Source organism: Oryx dammah, unplaced genomic scaffold (assembly GCF_014754425.2).
Source record: "Oryx dammah isolate SB20612 unplaced genomic scaffold, SCBI_Odam_1.1 HiC_scaffold_29, whole genome shotgun sequence".
Classification (NCBI taxonomy): Eukaryota; Metazoa; Chordata; class Mammalia; order Artiodactyla; family Bovidae; genus Oryx; species Oryx dammah.
The window spans coordinates 65,881,974-65,900,608 of record NW_024070213.1 but is presented as its reverse complement, the minus strand read 5'-3'; the positions used below and the strand labels follow the sequence as shown (position 1 = coordinate 65,900,608).

Here is an 18,635-nt window from a genome sequence, read left to right as displayed (position 1 = left end):
TATTCTGTGCAGGAATTCATCAAATACATTTTATCTCAACTGTTTACCCTGACCATTTGACTTGGCTTTGAAGAAGGATTTTTTAAAAGTAAAACAAATCACTTACTTAAAGATTATTCAAACAACTGTGCCTTGAATTTTTTGAAAAAGTTGAATCTATATTTATATGGAGAGAAAAATAGTAATGTTTTCTGGTTGATTTCAGCTGTCATTAAGTGAAACAAGGTTGATAGAGGTAGGGCCTCTCTTATCCCTTGGATTGTATTAAAGTACTTTGTTTGGAAAACTTTAATCTTTTTTCTGTTCATAAATTATATACAGAGAACAGTATTTTAATATAAGAAATGCAAATTTAGGTATTAAGATGTCATAGGAACTTGTAAATATACCATGATTATAGTGGAAAAACAGTGGGTTCACATACTTAAGATTTTAATTATTATTATTATTTTTTGCAGGATGAGTAAGAGATACTTACAGAAAGCAACAAAAGGAAAACTGCTAATAATAATATTTATTGTAACCTTGTGGGGGAAAGTTGTATCTAGTGCAAACCATCATAAAGGTAAGCTCTTCTCATTTCTTCCTCGCTGTCTATGGAAGGAAACTCTCTTTAATACAGACTATTGTGTTCTGCCTTTACTGGTGAGTTACTTTTACTAAATATGGGTCTGCCCATTGCAGTTCTTTTCAAGTGAAGATGCAGAGAGACTTATTCCTACTATGGTTTTGATAGGGAATGAATGAGTATTAAAATGTTTCCAAGATGATGGTCACTTCTGCAAATAATATTCAAAGAGTACAGAATCGAAAATCTGCTTTATTTGTACCATTTCCATTTTTAAAATGTTGAGTTGACAGGCAAAAAAGATGAGTTTCAATGTGTAATTATCCAATAATGAAAGCATCTTTAATGATACTTATCTTAATAATATGTATACTTGTGAATTTCCTTTCAGTACTTTTTGTATGTCATATTTCTTCATGCCAGAGTATATCTTTGGCCACTATTTGGGTTTTACCGCTAGTATGATATTAAGCAGGCTCAATCCTGCCATGAAAAAGGGGAGGGAGGATATTTGTCTTATATATGTGTGTTAAGCTTGATAGCTCAAAATTATGCCTCTTTCTGTTCTCTTTCCTGAGCATGAGACTCAGCATAGTGAATAAATACTTTTTCCCAAATGAATTAAAATGGGCTATTTCTGGACTGTTCCTACCATAATTAAGTATTCGTAACCTGAAAAGTCAATTTAGATTTTTCTGTGAAATATGATTTTAAAATCTAGTTCTTTTTCCTCTGTAAAGTCCATAGATTAGCAACTTACTTTCTTATTTTTGATTAGAGTTAAGACTGCCTTGAATTTTGTTAACACTTAAAATAGTTCAGTTCAGTTCAGTTCAGTTCAGTCGCTCAGTCGTGTCTGAGTCTTTGTGACCCCATGAATTCCAGTATGCCAGGCCTCCCTGTCCATCACCATCTCCCGGAGTTCACTCACTCATGTCCATTGAGTCGCTGATGCCATCCAGCCATTTCATCCTCTGTCATCCCCTTTTCCTCCTGCCCCCAATCCCTACCAGCATCAGAGTCTTTTCCAATGAGTCAACTTTTTGCATGAGGTGGCTAAAGTACTGGAGTTTCAGCTTTAGGATCATTCCTTCCAACGAACACTCAGGACTGATCTCCTTTAGAATGGACTGGTTGGATCTCCTTGCAGTCCAAGGGACTCTCAAGAGTCTTCTCCAACACCACAGTTCAAACGCATCAATTCTTCGGTGCTCAGCTTTCTTCATAGTCCAACTCTTGCATCCATACATGACCACTGGAAAAACCATAGCCATGACTAGACAGACCTTTGTTGGCAAAGTAATGTCTCTGCTTTTGAATATGCTGTCTAGGTTGGTCATAACTTTTCTTCCAAGAAGTAAGCATCTTTTAATTTCATGGCTGCAGTCACCATCTGCAGTGATTTTGGAGCCCAGAAAAATAAAGTTTGACACTGTTTCCACTGTTTCCCCATCTATTTCCCATGAAGTGATGGGACTATATGCCATGATCTTCATTTTCTGAATGTTGAACTTTAAGCCAACTTTTGCACTCTCCTCTTGCACTTTCATCAAGAGGCATTTTAGTTCCTCTTCACTTTCTGCCATAAGGGTGGTGTCATCTGCATATCTGGAGTTATTGATATTTCTCCCAGCAATCTTCATTCCAGCTTGGGTTTCCTCCAGCCCAGTGTTTCTCATGATGTACTCTGCATAGAAGTTAAATAAGCAGGGTGACAATACACAGCCTTGACGTACTCCTTTTCCTATTTGGAACCAGTCTGTTGTTCCATGTCCAGTTCTAACTGTTGTTTCTTGACCTGCATATAGGTTTCTCAAGAGGCAGGTGAGGTGGTCAGGTATTCCCATCTCTTGAAGAATTTTCCACAGTTGATTATGATCCACACAGTGAAAGGCTTTGGCATAGTCAATAAAGCAGAAATAGATGTTTTTCTGGAACTCTCTTGCTTTTGCCATGATCCAGCAGATGTTGGCAGTTTGATCCTCTGCCAGGCCTCCCTGTCCATCACCATCTCCTGGAGTTCACTCACTCATGTCCATTGAGTTGGTGATGGTATCCAACCATCTCATCCTCTGTCATCCCCTTCTCCTGCCTTCAATCTTTCCCAGCATCAGGGTCTTTTCTAATGAGTCAGCTCTTCCCATCAGGTGGCCAAAGTTTTGGAGCTTCAGCTTCAGCATCAGTCCTTCCAATGAATATTCAGGATTGATTTCCTTCAGTATTGACTGGTTTGATCTCCTTGCAGTCCAAGGGACTCTCAAGAGCCTTCTCTAGCACTGTAGTTCAAAAGTATCGATTCTTTGGCACTCAGCCTTCTTTATGGTCCAACTGTCACATTCATACATGACTACTGAAAAAACCATAGCTTTGACTAGATGGGCCTTTTATTGGCCAAGTAATGTCTCTGCTTTTTAATATGCTGTATAAGTTGGTTATAGTTTTTCTTCCAAGGAGCAAGCATCTTTTAATTTCATGGTTGCAGTCACCATCTGCAGTGATTTTGGAGCCCAAGAAAATAAAGTCTGTCACTGTTTCCATTGTTTCCCCATCTATTTGCCATGAAGTGGTGGGACCAGATGCCATGATCTTAGGTTTTTGAATGTTGAGTTTTAAGCCAGCTCTTTCATGCTCCTCTTTCACATTCATTAAGAGGTTCTTTAGTTCTTTTTCACTTTCTGCCATCAGGGTGTTTTCATTTGCATCTCTGAGGTTATTGATATGTTCTCCCTGCAAACTTGATTCCATCTTGTGCTTCATCCCAGCCTGGTATTTTGCATAATGTACTCTACATGTAAGTTAAATAAGCAGGGTGACAATATACAACCTTGATGTACTCCTTTTCCAATTTTGATCCAGTCCTTTGTTCCATGTCTATTTATAACTACAGCCTTCAATATTCACCTATTAAAAAGGGGCAAACTACTGGGGCTGGGCCCCCTGATTTGGACTTCACTAGAGAAGACACCACTTTTCCAGTGGTCATGTATGGATGTGAGAGACTGTGAAGAATGCTGAGTGCCAAAGAACTGATGCTTTTGAACTGTGGTGTTGGAGAAGACTCTTGAGATTCCCTTGGACTGCAAGGAGATCCAACCAGTCCATCCTAAAGGAGATCAGTCCTGGGTGTTCATTGGCAAGATTGATGCTAAAGCTGAAACTCCAATACTTTGGCCACCTGATGTGAAGAGCTGACTCATTGGAACAGACTCTGATGCTGGGAGGGATTGGGGGCAGGAGGAGAAGGGGACGACAGAGGATGAGATGGCTGGATGGCATCACCAACTCGATGGACCTGAGTTTGAGTGAACTCCGGGAGATGGTGATGGACAGGGAGGCCTGGAGTGCTGTGATTCATGGGGTGGCAGAGTTAGACACGACTGAGAGACTTATCTGAACTGAACAGAGAAGACACATCATCTATATGGTCCCCATGGATGGTCATCCCAGTGCAGCTTCCCAGTCTATAAAAATAGAATTGAGAGAAATGGGAGCAATTCATAGTAATTGTCAGTCCAGCAAAACAAGGGTTCATGATAAGGATGTTTTATCATCTCCAAAGCCAAGTTGTGGGGTCTCTAAGAGAATCAATCAAAAGGACTGCTCTATAGTGAATACTGCATACAATTTTTAGAGCTGCTTTTAAGAACTTATATGTTTTGCTATGTTCTGTGTTAACCTCAAAACAAAGAACTTTTCTTACTTTTTGCCAAAAAAAAAAAAAAAAGAATGTTTCTTAAACATATGAGATTGTACATTGACTCAGAAAACTTACTCAAAGTGCCAAACCCAGTACAGTATAGAAATGACTTTTGGGTTGTTTTGCTGATCCATTTCCACCCTACAAAGAATATTTTGGAGGAAGAATTTAGGAAAAATTTCTCTTCCTCTTTCCCCTTTTCCTTTCTTTCTTCCTTTTATATTTTCTATGCAAATGTTCCTTTTGTTTAAACTATTTTACATCTAATAAGTGTAATTAACATATTATTTGACACATACATAATATTTTAATTAATGTATATACAGCAATACTTGAACCATGAGCTTCCAGATGTTCAAACTGGTTTTAGAAAAGGCAGAAGAACCAGAGATCAAATTGCCAACATCCGCTGGATCATTGAAAAAGCAAGAGAGTTCCAGAAAAACATCTATCTCTGCTTTATTGACTGTGCCAAAGCCTTTGACTGTGTGGATCACAATCAACTGTGGAAAATTCTGAAAGAGATGGGAATACCTGACCACCTGACCTGCCTCTTGGGAAACCTGTATGCAGGTCAGGAAGCAACCATTAGAACTGGACATGGAACAACAGACTGGTTCCAAATAGGAAAAGGAGTATGTCAAGGCTGTATATTGTCACCCTGCTTATTTAACTTCTATGCAGAGTACATCATGAGAAACACTGGGCTGGAGGAAACCCAAGCTGGAATGAAGATTGCTGGGAGAAATATCAATAACTCCAGATATGCAGATGACACCACCCTTATGGCAGAAAGTTAAGAAGAACTAAATAGCCTCTTGATGAAAGTGAAAGGGAAGAGTGAAAAAGTTGGCTTAAAGCTCAACATTCAGAAAATGATCATGGCATCTGGTTCCATCACTTCATGGCAAACAGATGGGGAAACAGTGGAAACAGTGTCAGACTTTATTTTTGGGGGCTCCAAAATCACTGCAGATGGTGACTGCAGCCATGAAATTAAAAGACGCTTACTCCTTGGAAGGAAAGTTATGACCAACCTAGACAGCATATTAAAAAGCAGAGCCATTACTTTGCCAACAAGGGTACGTCTAGTCAAGGCTACGGTTTTTCCAGTGGTCATGTATGGATGCGAGAGTTGGACTGGGAAGAAAGCTGAGTGCCGAAGAATTGATGCTTTTGAACTGTGGTGTTGGAGAAGACTCTTGAGAGTCCCTTGGACTGCAAGGAGATCCAACCAGTCCATCCTAAATGAGATCAGTCCTGGGTGTTCATTGGAAGGACTGATATTGAAGCTGAAACTCCAATACTTTGGCCACCTGATGTGAAGAGCTGACTCATTTGAAAATACCCTGATCCTGGGAAAGATTGAGGGCAGGAGGAGAAGGGGACAACAGAGGATGAGATGGTTGGATGGCATCACCGACTCGATGAACATGGGTTTGGGTGGACTCCGGGAGTTGGTGGTGGACAGGGAGGCCTGGCGTGCTGGGGTTCATGGGGTCGCAAAGAGTTGGACATGACTCATGAACTGAACTGAATATTTAGGACATATTCTTAAAAGAACACAAGTGTGCTCATCACCCTATTGAGATATGTAGCATTTCTAATTCTCTTGAACATGTGTCTTCCACTCTAATTTCATTTGTTTGCCTCCGTACCCAAGCTAATCCCTATTCTAAATTTTGTATTTATAATTCCTTTGCTTTTATTTATAATTTTACTATGTGTTTGTGTATATCCACATGACATGCTGCTGAATTTTGTTATTGATTTACATAATACTATTATACTGTTTTTATAATGTGCTATTTTGCCAAACAGTATATTTGTGACATTCATTATATTTGATGGTAAATACCTGTGGTTAATATTATTATTATTATTTAATGTTGCTCTGTTTTTTTGTTTGGCTTCCCAGGTAGCTCAGCTGATAAAGAATCCTCTTGCATTGCAGGAGACCCCAGTTTTATTCCTAGGTTGGGAAGTTCCCCTGGAAAAGGGATAGGCTACCCACTCCAGTATTCTTGGGCTTCCCTAGTGGCTCATTGGTAAAGCATCTGAGTGCAATACAAGAGACCTGAGTTCGATCCCTGAGTTGGGAAGATCCCCTGGAGAGGGGCATGGCAGCCCATTCCAGTGTTCTTGCTGGGATAATCCCCATGGATAGAGGAACCTGGTGGTTACAGTCCATACATGAGTATTTTGTGTTCTTGTCATTATGAACTAACTTTCTATGAAGATTCTTGTATTTCTTTCCTGTTGCACATGTGCAAGAGTGTCTCAAGGGCACATTCCAATGAGTAAAATTCTAGGTCATGGGGCATTGCACATCTTCAGTCTTGACAGATTCTGTCAGATGGGTTTTCAAAGTAGTACTAAGAAAGTTTTTCAATTATTTCTTTTTATTGAGGTATAGTTAATTTATAATACTACATTAGTTTCTGGTATATAACAGTGATTCAAAATTTTTATGTATTATATTACATTTAATGTTATTATAAAATGTTAGCTACTTTCCCTGTGCTATACACTATATCCTTATGGCTTATTTTATACATAATAGTTTGTGTCTCTTAATCCCCAACCCTTATTTTTCCCCTCCTCTTTTCCTCTCCCCACTATTAATCACTAATTTGTTCTCTATATCTAAGAGATTGTTTCTGTTTTACCATATTCATTTGTTTATTTTAATAACATACAGTGTTTTTTTTTTTTCTCTCTCTGACATATTTGACTAAGCACAATACCCTCCAGGTCTATCCATGTTGTTGCAAATGGCACAATTTCATCCTTTTTTATAGCTCAATAGTATTCCATTGTGCATACATACCGCATCTTCTTTATACATTCAGCTCTCTGTGGATATTTAGGTTGCTTTCAAAACTTGCCCATTGTAAACAGTGCTGCAATGAACATTCAGAAGCATGTATCCTTTCAAATTATAGTTTTCTCTGGCTATATTGGTAAAATACCCTGGAATAGAATGGCTACATCATATAATAGATATATTTTTCCATTTTTGGGGGAGATTCTATCCTGTTTTCCATAGTGGTACACCAATTTGCATTCACCTTCTCAGCAACAGTGTACAAAGGTTGTTTTTTCTCCATATCCTTGTGAACATTTATTATTTGTGATCATTTTTATGATAGCCATTTTGACAGGTGTGAGGTGGTATCTCATTGTGATTTCAATTTGCATATCCATGATGATTAGCGATGTTCATTTTTTGCCACTTGGCCATCTGTGTGTTTTCCTTCAGAAAAATGTCTATTCACTTAGGCCCATTTTTTAATCAAATTGTATTTTTTTGAGTTGTATGAGCTGTTTATATATTTTAAATATTAACCCCTTATCTATCATATTGTTTGCAAATGTTTTTGCCCATGTAGTAGGTTGTCTTTAGTTCTATTGATGGCTTCCTTTGCTGTGCAAAAGCTTTTAGGTTTAATTAGATCCCATTTGTTTATTTTTGACTTTGCTTCCATTGCTCTTTAAGAGAGATTCAGAAATATATTGCTATGATTTATGTCAAAGAGTATTCTGCCTATGTTTCCTTCTAGGAGTTTTATAGTTTCAGATCTTACATTTAGTCTTTGATCCATTCTTTTGAGTTTATTTTTATGTATGGTGTGAGAAAAATTTCTAATTCTGTTCCTTTACTTGTAGCTGTCCAGTTTTCCCACCGCTTATTGAAGAGACTATTTTCTCTACGTTACGTACGCTTGCCTCCTTTGTCATAGATTAGTGACCATAAGGTACATGGGTTTATTTCTGGCCTGTTTATTCTGTTCTATTGATACATGTCTGTTTTTGTGCCAGTACCATCTTAATTTGTTGGTTATAGTTTTGTTGCGTATTCTTAAATCAGGAAATGTGACACCTCTAGTTCTGTTCTTTTTATTCAAGATTCCTTTGGCTATTCAGGATCTTTTGTGTTTCAATACAAATTTTAGAATTATTCAGTCTAGTTGTATAAAAAAAAATCAAAACACCCAGCAGCACACTCCTCTCTTGTCATCTAAGCTATATGCTCTTAAGATTCCCTCTAAGAGGGCTGTCTAGGTCCTTCTGTTGTGGCAGATTGATTGTGTAGGCAGGCTGGTGGGTTTTGTTGGCTCCTGGCCCAGATGTTTATCAGACCCTGCCTTGCTAGTGGGGCCTGATCAGGAGGCAGCTGATTGCAGAACCCCAGGATGCCCTGAGGCTAATGCTAACTCACTGGTGGTTGGAGTCAGAGTCCAGAAGACTCTGGGACTGTTGTACCCCCATTCATACTGGTGAATGAATCCGAATCCTGGAGTTAGTGCCAGACTACTGGCAGGTAGTGAGATCAGTCCTAGAGTCTGGCTTCAGGTTCCAGGGATCCCAGAGCTAGGGTCAGATCATTGGTAGACAGGTGTCTGGTGCTTGACACAGTTGCATATGTGGTCCATGGTGTCCTGAAGCTTGTGTTGGCCTGCTAGTTACAGAGCTGGGTCCCCACTGGTCCCAGGGTAGGGTCTGGCCTGATGAGGTGGACGAGGTCCTCAGGTTGAAGAATTGTGCTTTTCTTACATCTGCTGTCTGCCATATCATGGATTAGGCTGGTTTAGAGGCTTGTGCAGGCTTCCTGGTGCGAGCTGCTGGTGCTGGCCTACTGGTGGGTGGAGCTGGGTCTTGGCCTTCTGGTACTGTGGACTTTTCAGAAGTGCTGAGTTTAGAGGTGGCTGTGAACTCAGCAAGTTTTTAGGCAGTCTGTTTGCTGATGGGTGGGACTGTGTTCCCAACCAGTTAGTTGTTTGGCCTGAGGTTTCCAGCACTGGAACGATAGAAGATAAGATGGTTGGATGGCATCACTGACTCAATGAACATGTGTTTGAGCAAGCTCCAGGAGTTGGTGCTGGACAGGGAAGCCTGGTGTGCTGCAGTTCATGGGGTCTCAAAGAGGGACATGACTGAGCGACTGAACTGAACTGAACTTCCAGCACAAGCTGTTGGGTGGGGCCAGGTCTTGGCATTAATGAGCCAGAGGGAGGATCCCATGATAGCAGCTGCAAGCAGCAGTGTCCATGTGGTAGAAAGCTCCCATATGTGGCTACTGTGAATGTCTGTGTCCCCAGAGTGAATTGTAGCCAGTCCCTGGCTCTCTAGGCAACTCTGCTAGGTCTAGCTCAGGCTTCTATCAATACTACTCCTGCCCTGGGTGCCAGAACATGTGGGAGTTTGTGTGGGTTCTTTAAGTGTGAAGTCTCTGTCTCCCACAGACTACATGGCTTTCATCATAGGTTAGGTTTAGGGCAAAGGAGGCCTGTTTGCTTATTTTCATTTTTTATTGTGAGATAATTAATAAGAAATCTGTCTCTGATCCAGAGCACTTTGTGTGAGCATTCAAGGTAAAAGTAATACAGATGAATATTAAAAATCCAACAGCTCTATTCTAAGAGTTTTGTCAACATCAACATTTAATCTTTATGACAATCTATAATGTAGGTACTATTATTTTATCTATTATATAGATCAGAAACTGTGGCAAAGAAAAGTTAAATAATTTGACCCAAGTTGCCTAGCTAGTAACTGTTGGGAGAAGAAATCAAATCTCGGAAGTCTCATTCCATGTGACATGACAAATATCTGGTAGTGAATTGTATTATTTGGGATTTAGTTGACTTCCTGAATCTGTGGATTGGTGTCTTTCCTGACCTTTGAAAGAATTTCAGATATTAAGTCTTGAGATATTCCTTCTATATCTCTACTGAGCTAGAACTATGGTTATATGTATGTCAGCTTCCCCTCTCTGTTCTGCATGTATTTCAATCTATTTTACACCTTCAGGTCTTTCTGTGCTATATTCTGCAGTATTAATGCAAATCTTTTTTTTCCTACCAAACTAATTATCTGTTCTCTTTGGTCTAATTTGCTCTTTCATGTATTTATTGAGTCTTAATTTCATCTATTACATGTTACTAAAAACTCTTTTTTCTTACAAATTGGCTTGGCTTTTGATATATTTTGTTCTTTATTTGCTTAGTTTATATTTCTTTTTATACATTATATATCAAATGTCACACATATATAAAATTTGATGCTTCTGTTTTATGAAATTTTTGCAATTTCCTCCTCATGACTCTCACTCATAGTACTTTATTTTAGGGTTTTGTGATTTTAAAATTTTATGAGCTAATGTTTATTGGAATCATATTTGTGAGAGTTTTTAAGGCCTATATTTAGAATTCATTCTTCTTGAGTTGATTTGCATATGCCATGTGTCTTAAATAAGCTTCTCTAAAATCAGAGCCAAGTCAGGAATTCTGATTTATGTGAATACTCTCAGGAGATGGAGAGCAAGTACAGCAGGATAGAGTTGGAGACAAAAGTTGAGCACAAATAGGGTCTCAGCTAGAGAACAGCCTGGTCAAGTCCTTCAGGTGGCTCAAAAACAAAAATTGCTCCACAGAGTTGATTCCCTCCTTGAGGTGAGATAAAGAGCCTCCTCTATATTTGTGTCCATTTGGCACTCTCTGTTGACATATTAAACACAGTAGGGAGTAACCCTCCTGGGGAAGTAGCTTCTCTTTAGCAGGTGGTAGAGCTCTAAACAAGGGAGGGGCTGTGAATTGTAATCTCCTACCATTCACAGCAAGTGTGGTTAAGGTGCACTGCTGATAAAAAGGATCTTGGTAATGAACCAACAGCTACGTATAACTTCTTTTACCCCTCAGTTGTGCTTGCTTCTTATTTAAACTTACTCTGTCCAAGCAAAGCTTATTTAAGATTCTGGTTGGTTACAATTTCCAAGAACACTTACTTGAGGAGGTATTGTGGGACCATCACTAATGCAGTTGATACCGAGGCCTTAGCTGATGCTCATTATCTGCCCACTTCCTTAGTCTTTAGATCCCTATCTCCTTCCTATTCAGCTAGAAGGCTTACCTTGATGATTTACCTAGACCTCACAGCTAAGGGTTCTAAGCTCTGTGTTATCATGCTCTTAATTCTGGGGTTATTGTACTTGCAAACTTAAAAATTTGTGGTAGTAACTGGGCATTGGGGTTGCCAAGAAATACCTCAGTGGACCATATGAGAGCCTAACCTGTTTTCTTCTGTCCTGGTACATAGCAACTACCCTCTTCCTTGTGACCATTGAGGTCATTAACCTCATCACTATTTAACTCCCCCTTTTTTTTTCCCCTTGCTCGTCTATGGGGCTATTGTTTCTCAGTTGCCCAGTTGTATCTGTCTCTTTGCAGCCCCATGAACTGCAGCACACCAGGCCTCTCTGTCCCTCACCATCTCCCAGAGTTTGCCGAAGTTCATGTCCATTGAATTGCTGATGCCATTCAGCCATCTCATCCTCTGTCACCCTCTTCTCCTTCAGCCTTCAATCTTTCCCAGTGCCAGAGTTTTTTCCAATGAATTAGCTGTTCACATTAGGTGGCCAAAGTATTGGAGCTTCAGCATCAGTCCTTTCAATGAGTATTCAGGGTTGATTTCCTTCAGGATCTACTGGTTTGATCTCCTTGCAGTCCAATGGACTCTCAAGAGTCCTATATGGTTCTGAGTAGGCAGCAACTGAAGCTGTATGTTTAGTAGGATTCTTATTGTTTCCCCTTGTACACACTTTCTTTTTCTGGGAACCAGGGTTGTTAGACTCAAAGAGTCTATTGGTAGTTTTCACAGGAATATTTTAAGTGAATAATTCTGATGGAAAATATGTTTTATTCAATAGTTTTCGAGTACCCACAATAAGGACTGAGAATATAGCAGTACATATAAAAGGCAAAAATTTTGTACTTGTGGAGTTTTTGCCTTAGAGGTGGGAAGATGGAATAAAAAGGAAAACAGTTTTATAGTATAAATGCTATGGAAAAAAGAAAGGAAGAAAGAGGTATGAGAATGTTCAAGAGGGATTGTAGTTTTCAATAAGGCCTTTGGGTAAGACCTAAAGTTTCCAGTGGAACTAGCCATGAAAATATATGAAGGAAGGATGTTCCAGGCAGAACAGTAAATAAGTATGCATGCTTTCAAATAGGAGCATGCCTGCCGAATGAGGAGTAGCAAGGCTGCTGTGCGTAGAGCAGAGTATGTAAGGAAGAGAGTGGTAAGAGATGAGATCATTACAGAACAGGTAAGTGTAGGAGATGAAACAACAAAATAAATAGCTCTTCCAAATACCAGTGCAATAGCACTGTGTTCTCAAGAGATTTACTCTGCTTTTTGAACACAATGTAGAAACACTATAGAAATCTAGAGCATTTGTATTTGAAAAATGAGATATCTGAAAATCAGAAAACGTCATTGCCTGCTTAATAAAGACTTCTGAGCTTTGGGCACTAAAAATTCCTCACCCACAGACAAATCTCCACAGATACTCTGTCCTGAATTCTCACAGTTTTTCAGGCTGGACATTTTGGGAAGGGTGTAGTGATTAACTCAGAGCATTGTGACAGCCAATCAAAAAGTATAATCACTATTTCCCCTTGGAAGAAATTACATTAGGTAGAGCTTCAGATCAGAGAGGAAATATTTCAGTTTAGGATGCCAAGTTCCCAATAAAAAAACAGTCATAATCTTAGAAGACTGTATTCTTGCCTTTTCTTCCTTTACGCATCATATCCAAACTAAAGCTAGATAGAAGTGAATCATCAGTGAATGTTTGAGTTGGAAAGCTATCTGTATTCAGTGTGAGATATAGTCCCCTGGACTGCAAGGAGATCCAACCAGTCCATTCTAAAGGAAATCAGTCCTGAGTGTTCACTGGAAGGAATGATGCTGAAGCTGAAACTCCAGTACTTTGGCCACCTCATGAGAAGAGTTGATCGTTGGAAAAGACTCTGATGCTGGGAGGAATTTGGGGCAGGAGGAGAAGGGGACGACAGAGGATGAGACGGCTGGATGGCATCACTGACTCAATGGATGTGAGTCTGAGTGAACTCCGGGAGTTGGTTATGGACATGGAGGCCTGGTGTGCTGCAATTCATGGGGTAGCAAAGAGTCAGACACGATTGAACGACTGAAATGAATGCGTACACAGATGAGAGTTAAACACATATACATGTTTTCAAAGTTCATTTGATTATATGTTATCCTTCAGTGTCATATTCAGTTGACATCAGGTCAGTTCAGTCGCTCAGTCGTGTCCGACTCTTTGCAACCCCATGAATCGCAGCACGCCAGGCCTCCCTGTCCATCACCAACTCCCGGAGTTCACTCAGACTCACGTCCGTTGAGTCAGTGATGCCATCCAGCCATCTCATCCTCTGTCGTCCCCTTCTCCTCCTGCCCTCAATCCCTCCCAGCATCAGATTCTTTTCCAACGAGTCAACTCTTCGCATGAGGTGGCCAAAGTACTGGAGTTTCAGCTTTAGCATCATTCCTTCCAAAGAAATCCCAGGGCTGATCTCCTTCAGAATGGACTGGTTGGATCTCCTTGCAGTCCAAGGGACTCTCAAGAGTCTTCTCCAACACCACAGTTCAAAAGCATCAATTCTTCGGCACTCAGCTTTCTTTACAGTCCAACTCTCACATCCATACATGACCACAGGAAAAACCATAGCCTTGACTAGACAGACCTTTGTTGGCAAAGTAATGTCTCTGCTTTTCAATATGCTATCTAGGTTGGTCATAACTTTTCTTCCAAGGAGTAAGCGTCTTTTAATTTCATGGCTGCAGTCACCATCTGCAGTGATTTTGGAGCCCCCCAAAATAAAGTCTGACACTGTTTCCACTGTTTCCCCACCTATTTGCCATGAAGTGATGAGACTAGATGCCATGATTTTCGTTTTCTGAATGTTGAGCTTTAAGCCAACTTTGTCACTCTCCTCTTTCACTTTCATCAAGAGGCTTTTTAGTCCCTCTTCACTTTGTGCCATAAGGGTGGTGTCATCTGCATATCTGAGGTGATTGATATTTCTTCTGGCAATCTTGATTCCAGCTTGTGCTTCTTCCAGCCCAGCGTTTTGCATGATGTACTCTGCATAGAAGTTAAATAAGCAGGGTGACAATATACAGCCTTGACGTACTCCTTTTCCTATTTGGAACCAGTCTGTTGTTCCATGTCCAGTTCTAACTGTTGCTTCCTGACCTGCATACAGATTTCTCAAGAGGCAGGTCAGGTGGTCTGGTATTCCCATCTGTTGAAGAATTTTCCACCGTTTATTATGATCCACACAGTTAAGGCTTTGGCATAGTCAATAAAGCAGAAATAGATGTTTTTCTGGAACTCTCTTGCCTTTTCAATGATCCAGCAGATGTTGGCAATTTGATCTCTGGTTCCTCTGCCTTTTCTAAAACCAGCTTGAACATCTGTCATATTAGGTGTCATATTAGGTAATTACCAATATGAGTTGGAACTTTTGATTAAATGAAAGTTTTTCAGAGAAAAGTTAAACCGTGATTTTCAGCCTAAAGCCTACATGAGAGAGCAGGCATTTCGTTTTTTCCTTTTGGTAGTTCTTGATTTATTTGTTGGTTCATTTGATAGTTTATTCATATCTCCAACCAGTTACCCAGTAAACAATATATATATATATATTCATTAAAACAAAATTTGCTTTAATTCCAGAATAATAAATATTTACTAATGACAGTACTTTGGCCACCTGACACTAAGAGCTGACTCATTGGAAAAGACCCTGATTGGCAAAGGTTGAAGGCAAGAGGAGAAGGGGGCAACAGAGGACAAGATTGTTGGATAGCATCACTGCCTCAATGGACATGAGTTTGATCAAGCTCTGGGAGATAGTGAAGGACAGGGAAGCCTGGCATGCTGTAGTCCATGTGGTCACAAAGAGTTGGACACAACTGAGTGACTGAACAACAACAATAATTGATATTTAAAAAACATAGGTAAGCAGAAGAGGCAGAAATAAAAGTCATTCATGATTTCATGTTTCAAAATAACCACTGTTACCCTCTCAAAGACAGTATAAAATTTTGTGACTTCCTTTTCTCACTTTAAAATATACAAATACATATTGAGTATTTGTTAAGTGTTGGGTTTTAGGTCAGGTCCTGGAGGTTAATAAGTGACCAGCACAAGCTTGGTTCATGCTCTGTGGAACTTACAAAATAGTAGGTGTGAAAAACGTTAATTTGATAATTGAGAAAATAGATATTTAATATAAATTGCCTTAAAATATTTAGAGATATTCAGGATAGTAGTATATAATGTACAAAATGGGTGGAAGGCAATCAGGAAAGTCTTTTCTAGGGAAGAGACATTTGAATTTAGGTCTAAATGGAGAGTAGGAGCTGGCATCCAGGCAGGATCAGTAGTCTGTGCAAAGGTGCTAAAACACGAAGGAAGAGAATACTTTGGAGCAAAAACAAGATCACTGTGTCTCAAGGACATAAAGCAAGGAGGATGGTGTGTGCAGTTAAACAGGGGATGTGGCTGGAGCAGATCCTTTGGGGTCATATTCGGTTAAAATTGTTTGATCTAATTTAGCTAGGATGTTACTATGTTCTCTTGTGCTGGTTTGCAGTTGACTATGATGTACACCAAAATTTAAGAACCTTGATTTATAATTCATAGTGTTTCAAGGGCCTTGTTTGTGAGAACAATTAGATTAAAGGCCTAAGAGAAAGAGAAATGGCCATAACATCAACTGACTCTTTCGACTTTTAACAATACATTTTATTATTTATTTTATTGAATTTTCAAAGTAATGCATGTTTATTTGAGAAGCTTTGGTAAGAAAGAAAAATATCAAGAAGATAAATCAAATTACCCATAATTCGTGCACATAGAATTAATTAGATGGCATGTGGGCATATTTTCATCTGATTTAATTTATGAATGCATTAAACATATTTGAGAGCATTCTGCTCATTCATTTGTTATTTGTTTGTGCATTTATTGACATGGACTAGGTGAGAGACTACCTGGTTCTGGGCTGGTGGTGTTGTTATTATTTAGTCACCGAGTCATGCCCAACTCTTTTGTGACCATGGTCTTGGTGATTCTGATTTAAATGATGCAGATAAAGTTGCTGTTTTCCTGGCATTTTCCCTTTTATATCCTGAGTTTTCTCCTCTTTTTAATATTAAGATATCTCATGTATACAGAATAATGTACAAAACACATATGTACACTCAAAATAACAATTATAAAGATAGCAATTGTGTAAAATACCAACCAGGGCAGTAAATAAAATATTACCAGCCCCCCTAAGTTCCTTATCCCTCTTTCTGATTACAACCCCTTGCCCACAGAGGTACCCCTCCTTGTCTTCTTATGCCTAACTATAGAGGATTATTTTGTCTGTTTTTTAATTTTGTTAAATTGGGGTCCTATGTTAGGTATTTTTAAAAGTGTTATTTGCTTCTTCCCTCAACATTTTTTTTCTGGAGATTCATCCACATTGTGACATAGGAGTCCATTGTGTGAGAAGAATGTGATGCATTTATCTTTTACTGTGGTGGGCATATGGGTTTTTCCAGTCGTTGGCTGTTACTGCCAATGATACTGTGGACATTATTGTACATGCACTTTGGTTCACAGGTTCATAATTTGCCCCAAGTATATTTTTCTGAATAAAACTCTATGGGCTATATATGATAACTACGTATTGAAATTTATCTTTTTCCCCACTTAGTAGTATAATTAGCAATAAATGCTAAATTAGAAGACAATTGCTTCTTGGTAGGACAGCTGTGACAAACTTAGACACTGTTAAAAAGCAAAGACATCACTTTTGCCAACAAAGGTCCATATAGTCAAGGCTATGTTCTTTCCAGTAGTAACGTACGGATGTGAGAGCTAGACAATAAAGAAAGCAGAGCACCGAAGAGTTGATGCTTTCAAACTGTGGTGCTGGAGAAGACTCTTGAGAGTCCCTTGGAAAGCAAGGAGATCCAACCAGTCAATCTTTTTTTAAAAAATATATATTTATTTTAATTGGAGGCTAATTAATTTACAATATTGTAGTGGTTTTTGCCATACATTGACATGAATCAGCCATGGGTGTACATGTGTCCCCCATCCTGAACCTTCCTCCCCATCCCATCCCTCAAGGTTGTCCCAGTGCACCGGCCCTGAGCACCCTGTCTCATGCACTGAACCTGGACTGGCGATCTATCTCACACATGGTAATATACATGTTTCAATGCTGTTCTCTCAAATCATCCCACATTCACCTTCTCCCACAGAGTCCAAAAGTCTGTTCTTTATATGTATCTCTTTTGCTGTCTCGCGTATAGGGTCATTGTTACCATCTTTCTAAATTCCTTGTATATGCGTTAGTATACTGTATTGGTGTTTTTCTTTCTGACTTACTTCATTCTGGATAATAGGCTCCAGTTTCATCTACTTCATTAGAATGGATTCAAATGCATCTATTGAGATAATCATATGATTTTTATCTTTCAATTTGTTAGTGTGGTGTATCACATTGATTGATTTGTGAATATTGAAGAATCCATGCATCCCTGGGATAAAGCCCACTTGGTCATGATGTATGATCTTTTCAATGTATTGTTGGATTCTGTTTGCTAGAATTTTGTTCAGGATTTTTGGATCTATGTTCATCAGTGATATTGGCCTGTGGTTTTCTTTTTTTGTGGCATCTTTGTCTGGTTTTGTTATTAAGGTGATGGTGGCCTCATAGAATGAGTTTGGCAGTTTACCTTCCTCTGCAATTTTCTGAAAGAGTTTGAGTGGGATAGATGTTAGTTCATCTCTAAATTTTTGATAGAATTCACTGTGAAACCATCTCAAACCAGTCAATCTTAAAGGAAATAAACCCTGAATACTCTTTGGAAGGACTGATGCTGAAGCTATACTACTTTGACTACCTAATGCAAACAGCTGACTCATTAGAAAAGACCCTGATGCTGGGAAAGATTGAAGGCAGAAGAAGAAGATGGTGATGGAGGATGAGATAGTTGAATGGCATTACTGATTCAGTGGACATGAACTTGGGCAAACTCTGGGAGATGGTGAGAGCCATGGAAGCCTGGTGTGCTGCAGTCCATAAGAGTAGCAAAGAGTCAGACAAAACTTGGCGACTGAACGTGACTGAACAGCAATAAAATAGCAACAAATGATGTGTATTTACTTATATATCTAAAGTGAAAGTCGAAGTTGCTCAGTCATGTCTGACCCTTGCAACCAACCAACTACAGTCCATGGAATTCTCCATGGCAGAATACTGGAGTGGGTAGCCTTTCCCTTCTCCAGGGGATCTTCCCAACCCAGGGACAGAACCCAGGTCTCCCACATGGCATGCAAATTCTTTACCAGCTGAGCCACAAGGAAAACCCAAGAATATTGGAGTGGGTAGCCTATCCTGTCTCCAGGGGATCTTCCCAACCCAGGAATCAAACCAGGGTCTCCTGTTTGCAGGCAGATTCTTTACCAACTGAGCTATCTGTGAAGCCCTTATATAT

General features: G+C 39.4%; 1 protein-coding gene across 1 annotated transcript in view; it reads left to right on the top strand.

The window, feature by feature from the left end:
• The first annotated feature begins 459 nt into the window (after positions 1-459).
• The window catches only part of TAFA2 (TAFA chemokine like family member 2), a 171,354-nt gene continuing 153,178 nt past the window's right edge, over positions 460-18,635 (top strand). The window contains exon 1 of the mRNA XM_040233120.1: positions 460-565. Within this exon, the coding sequence (XP_040089054.1) occupies positions 460-565 (106 nt within the window). The remainder of the gene's footprint in view (positions 566-18,635) is intronic.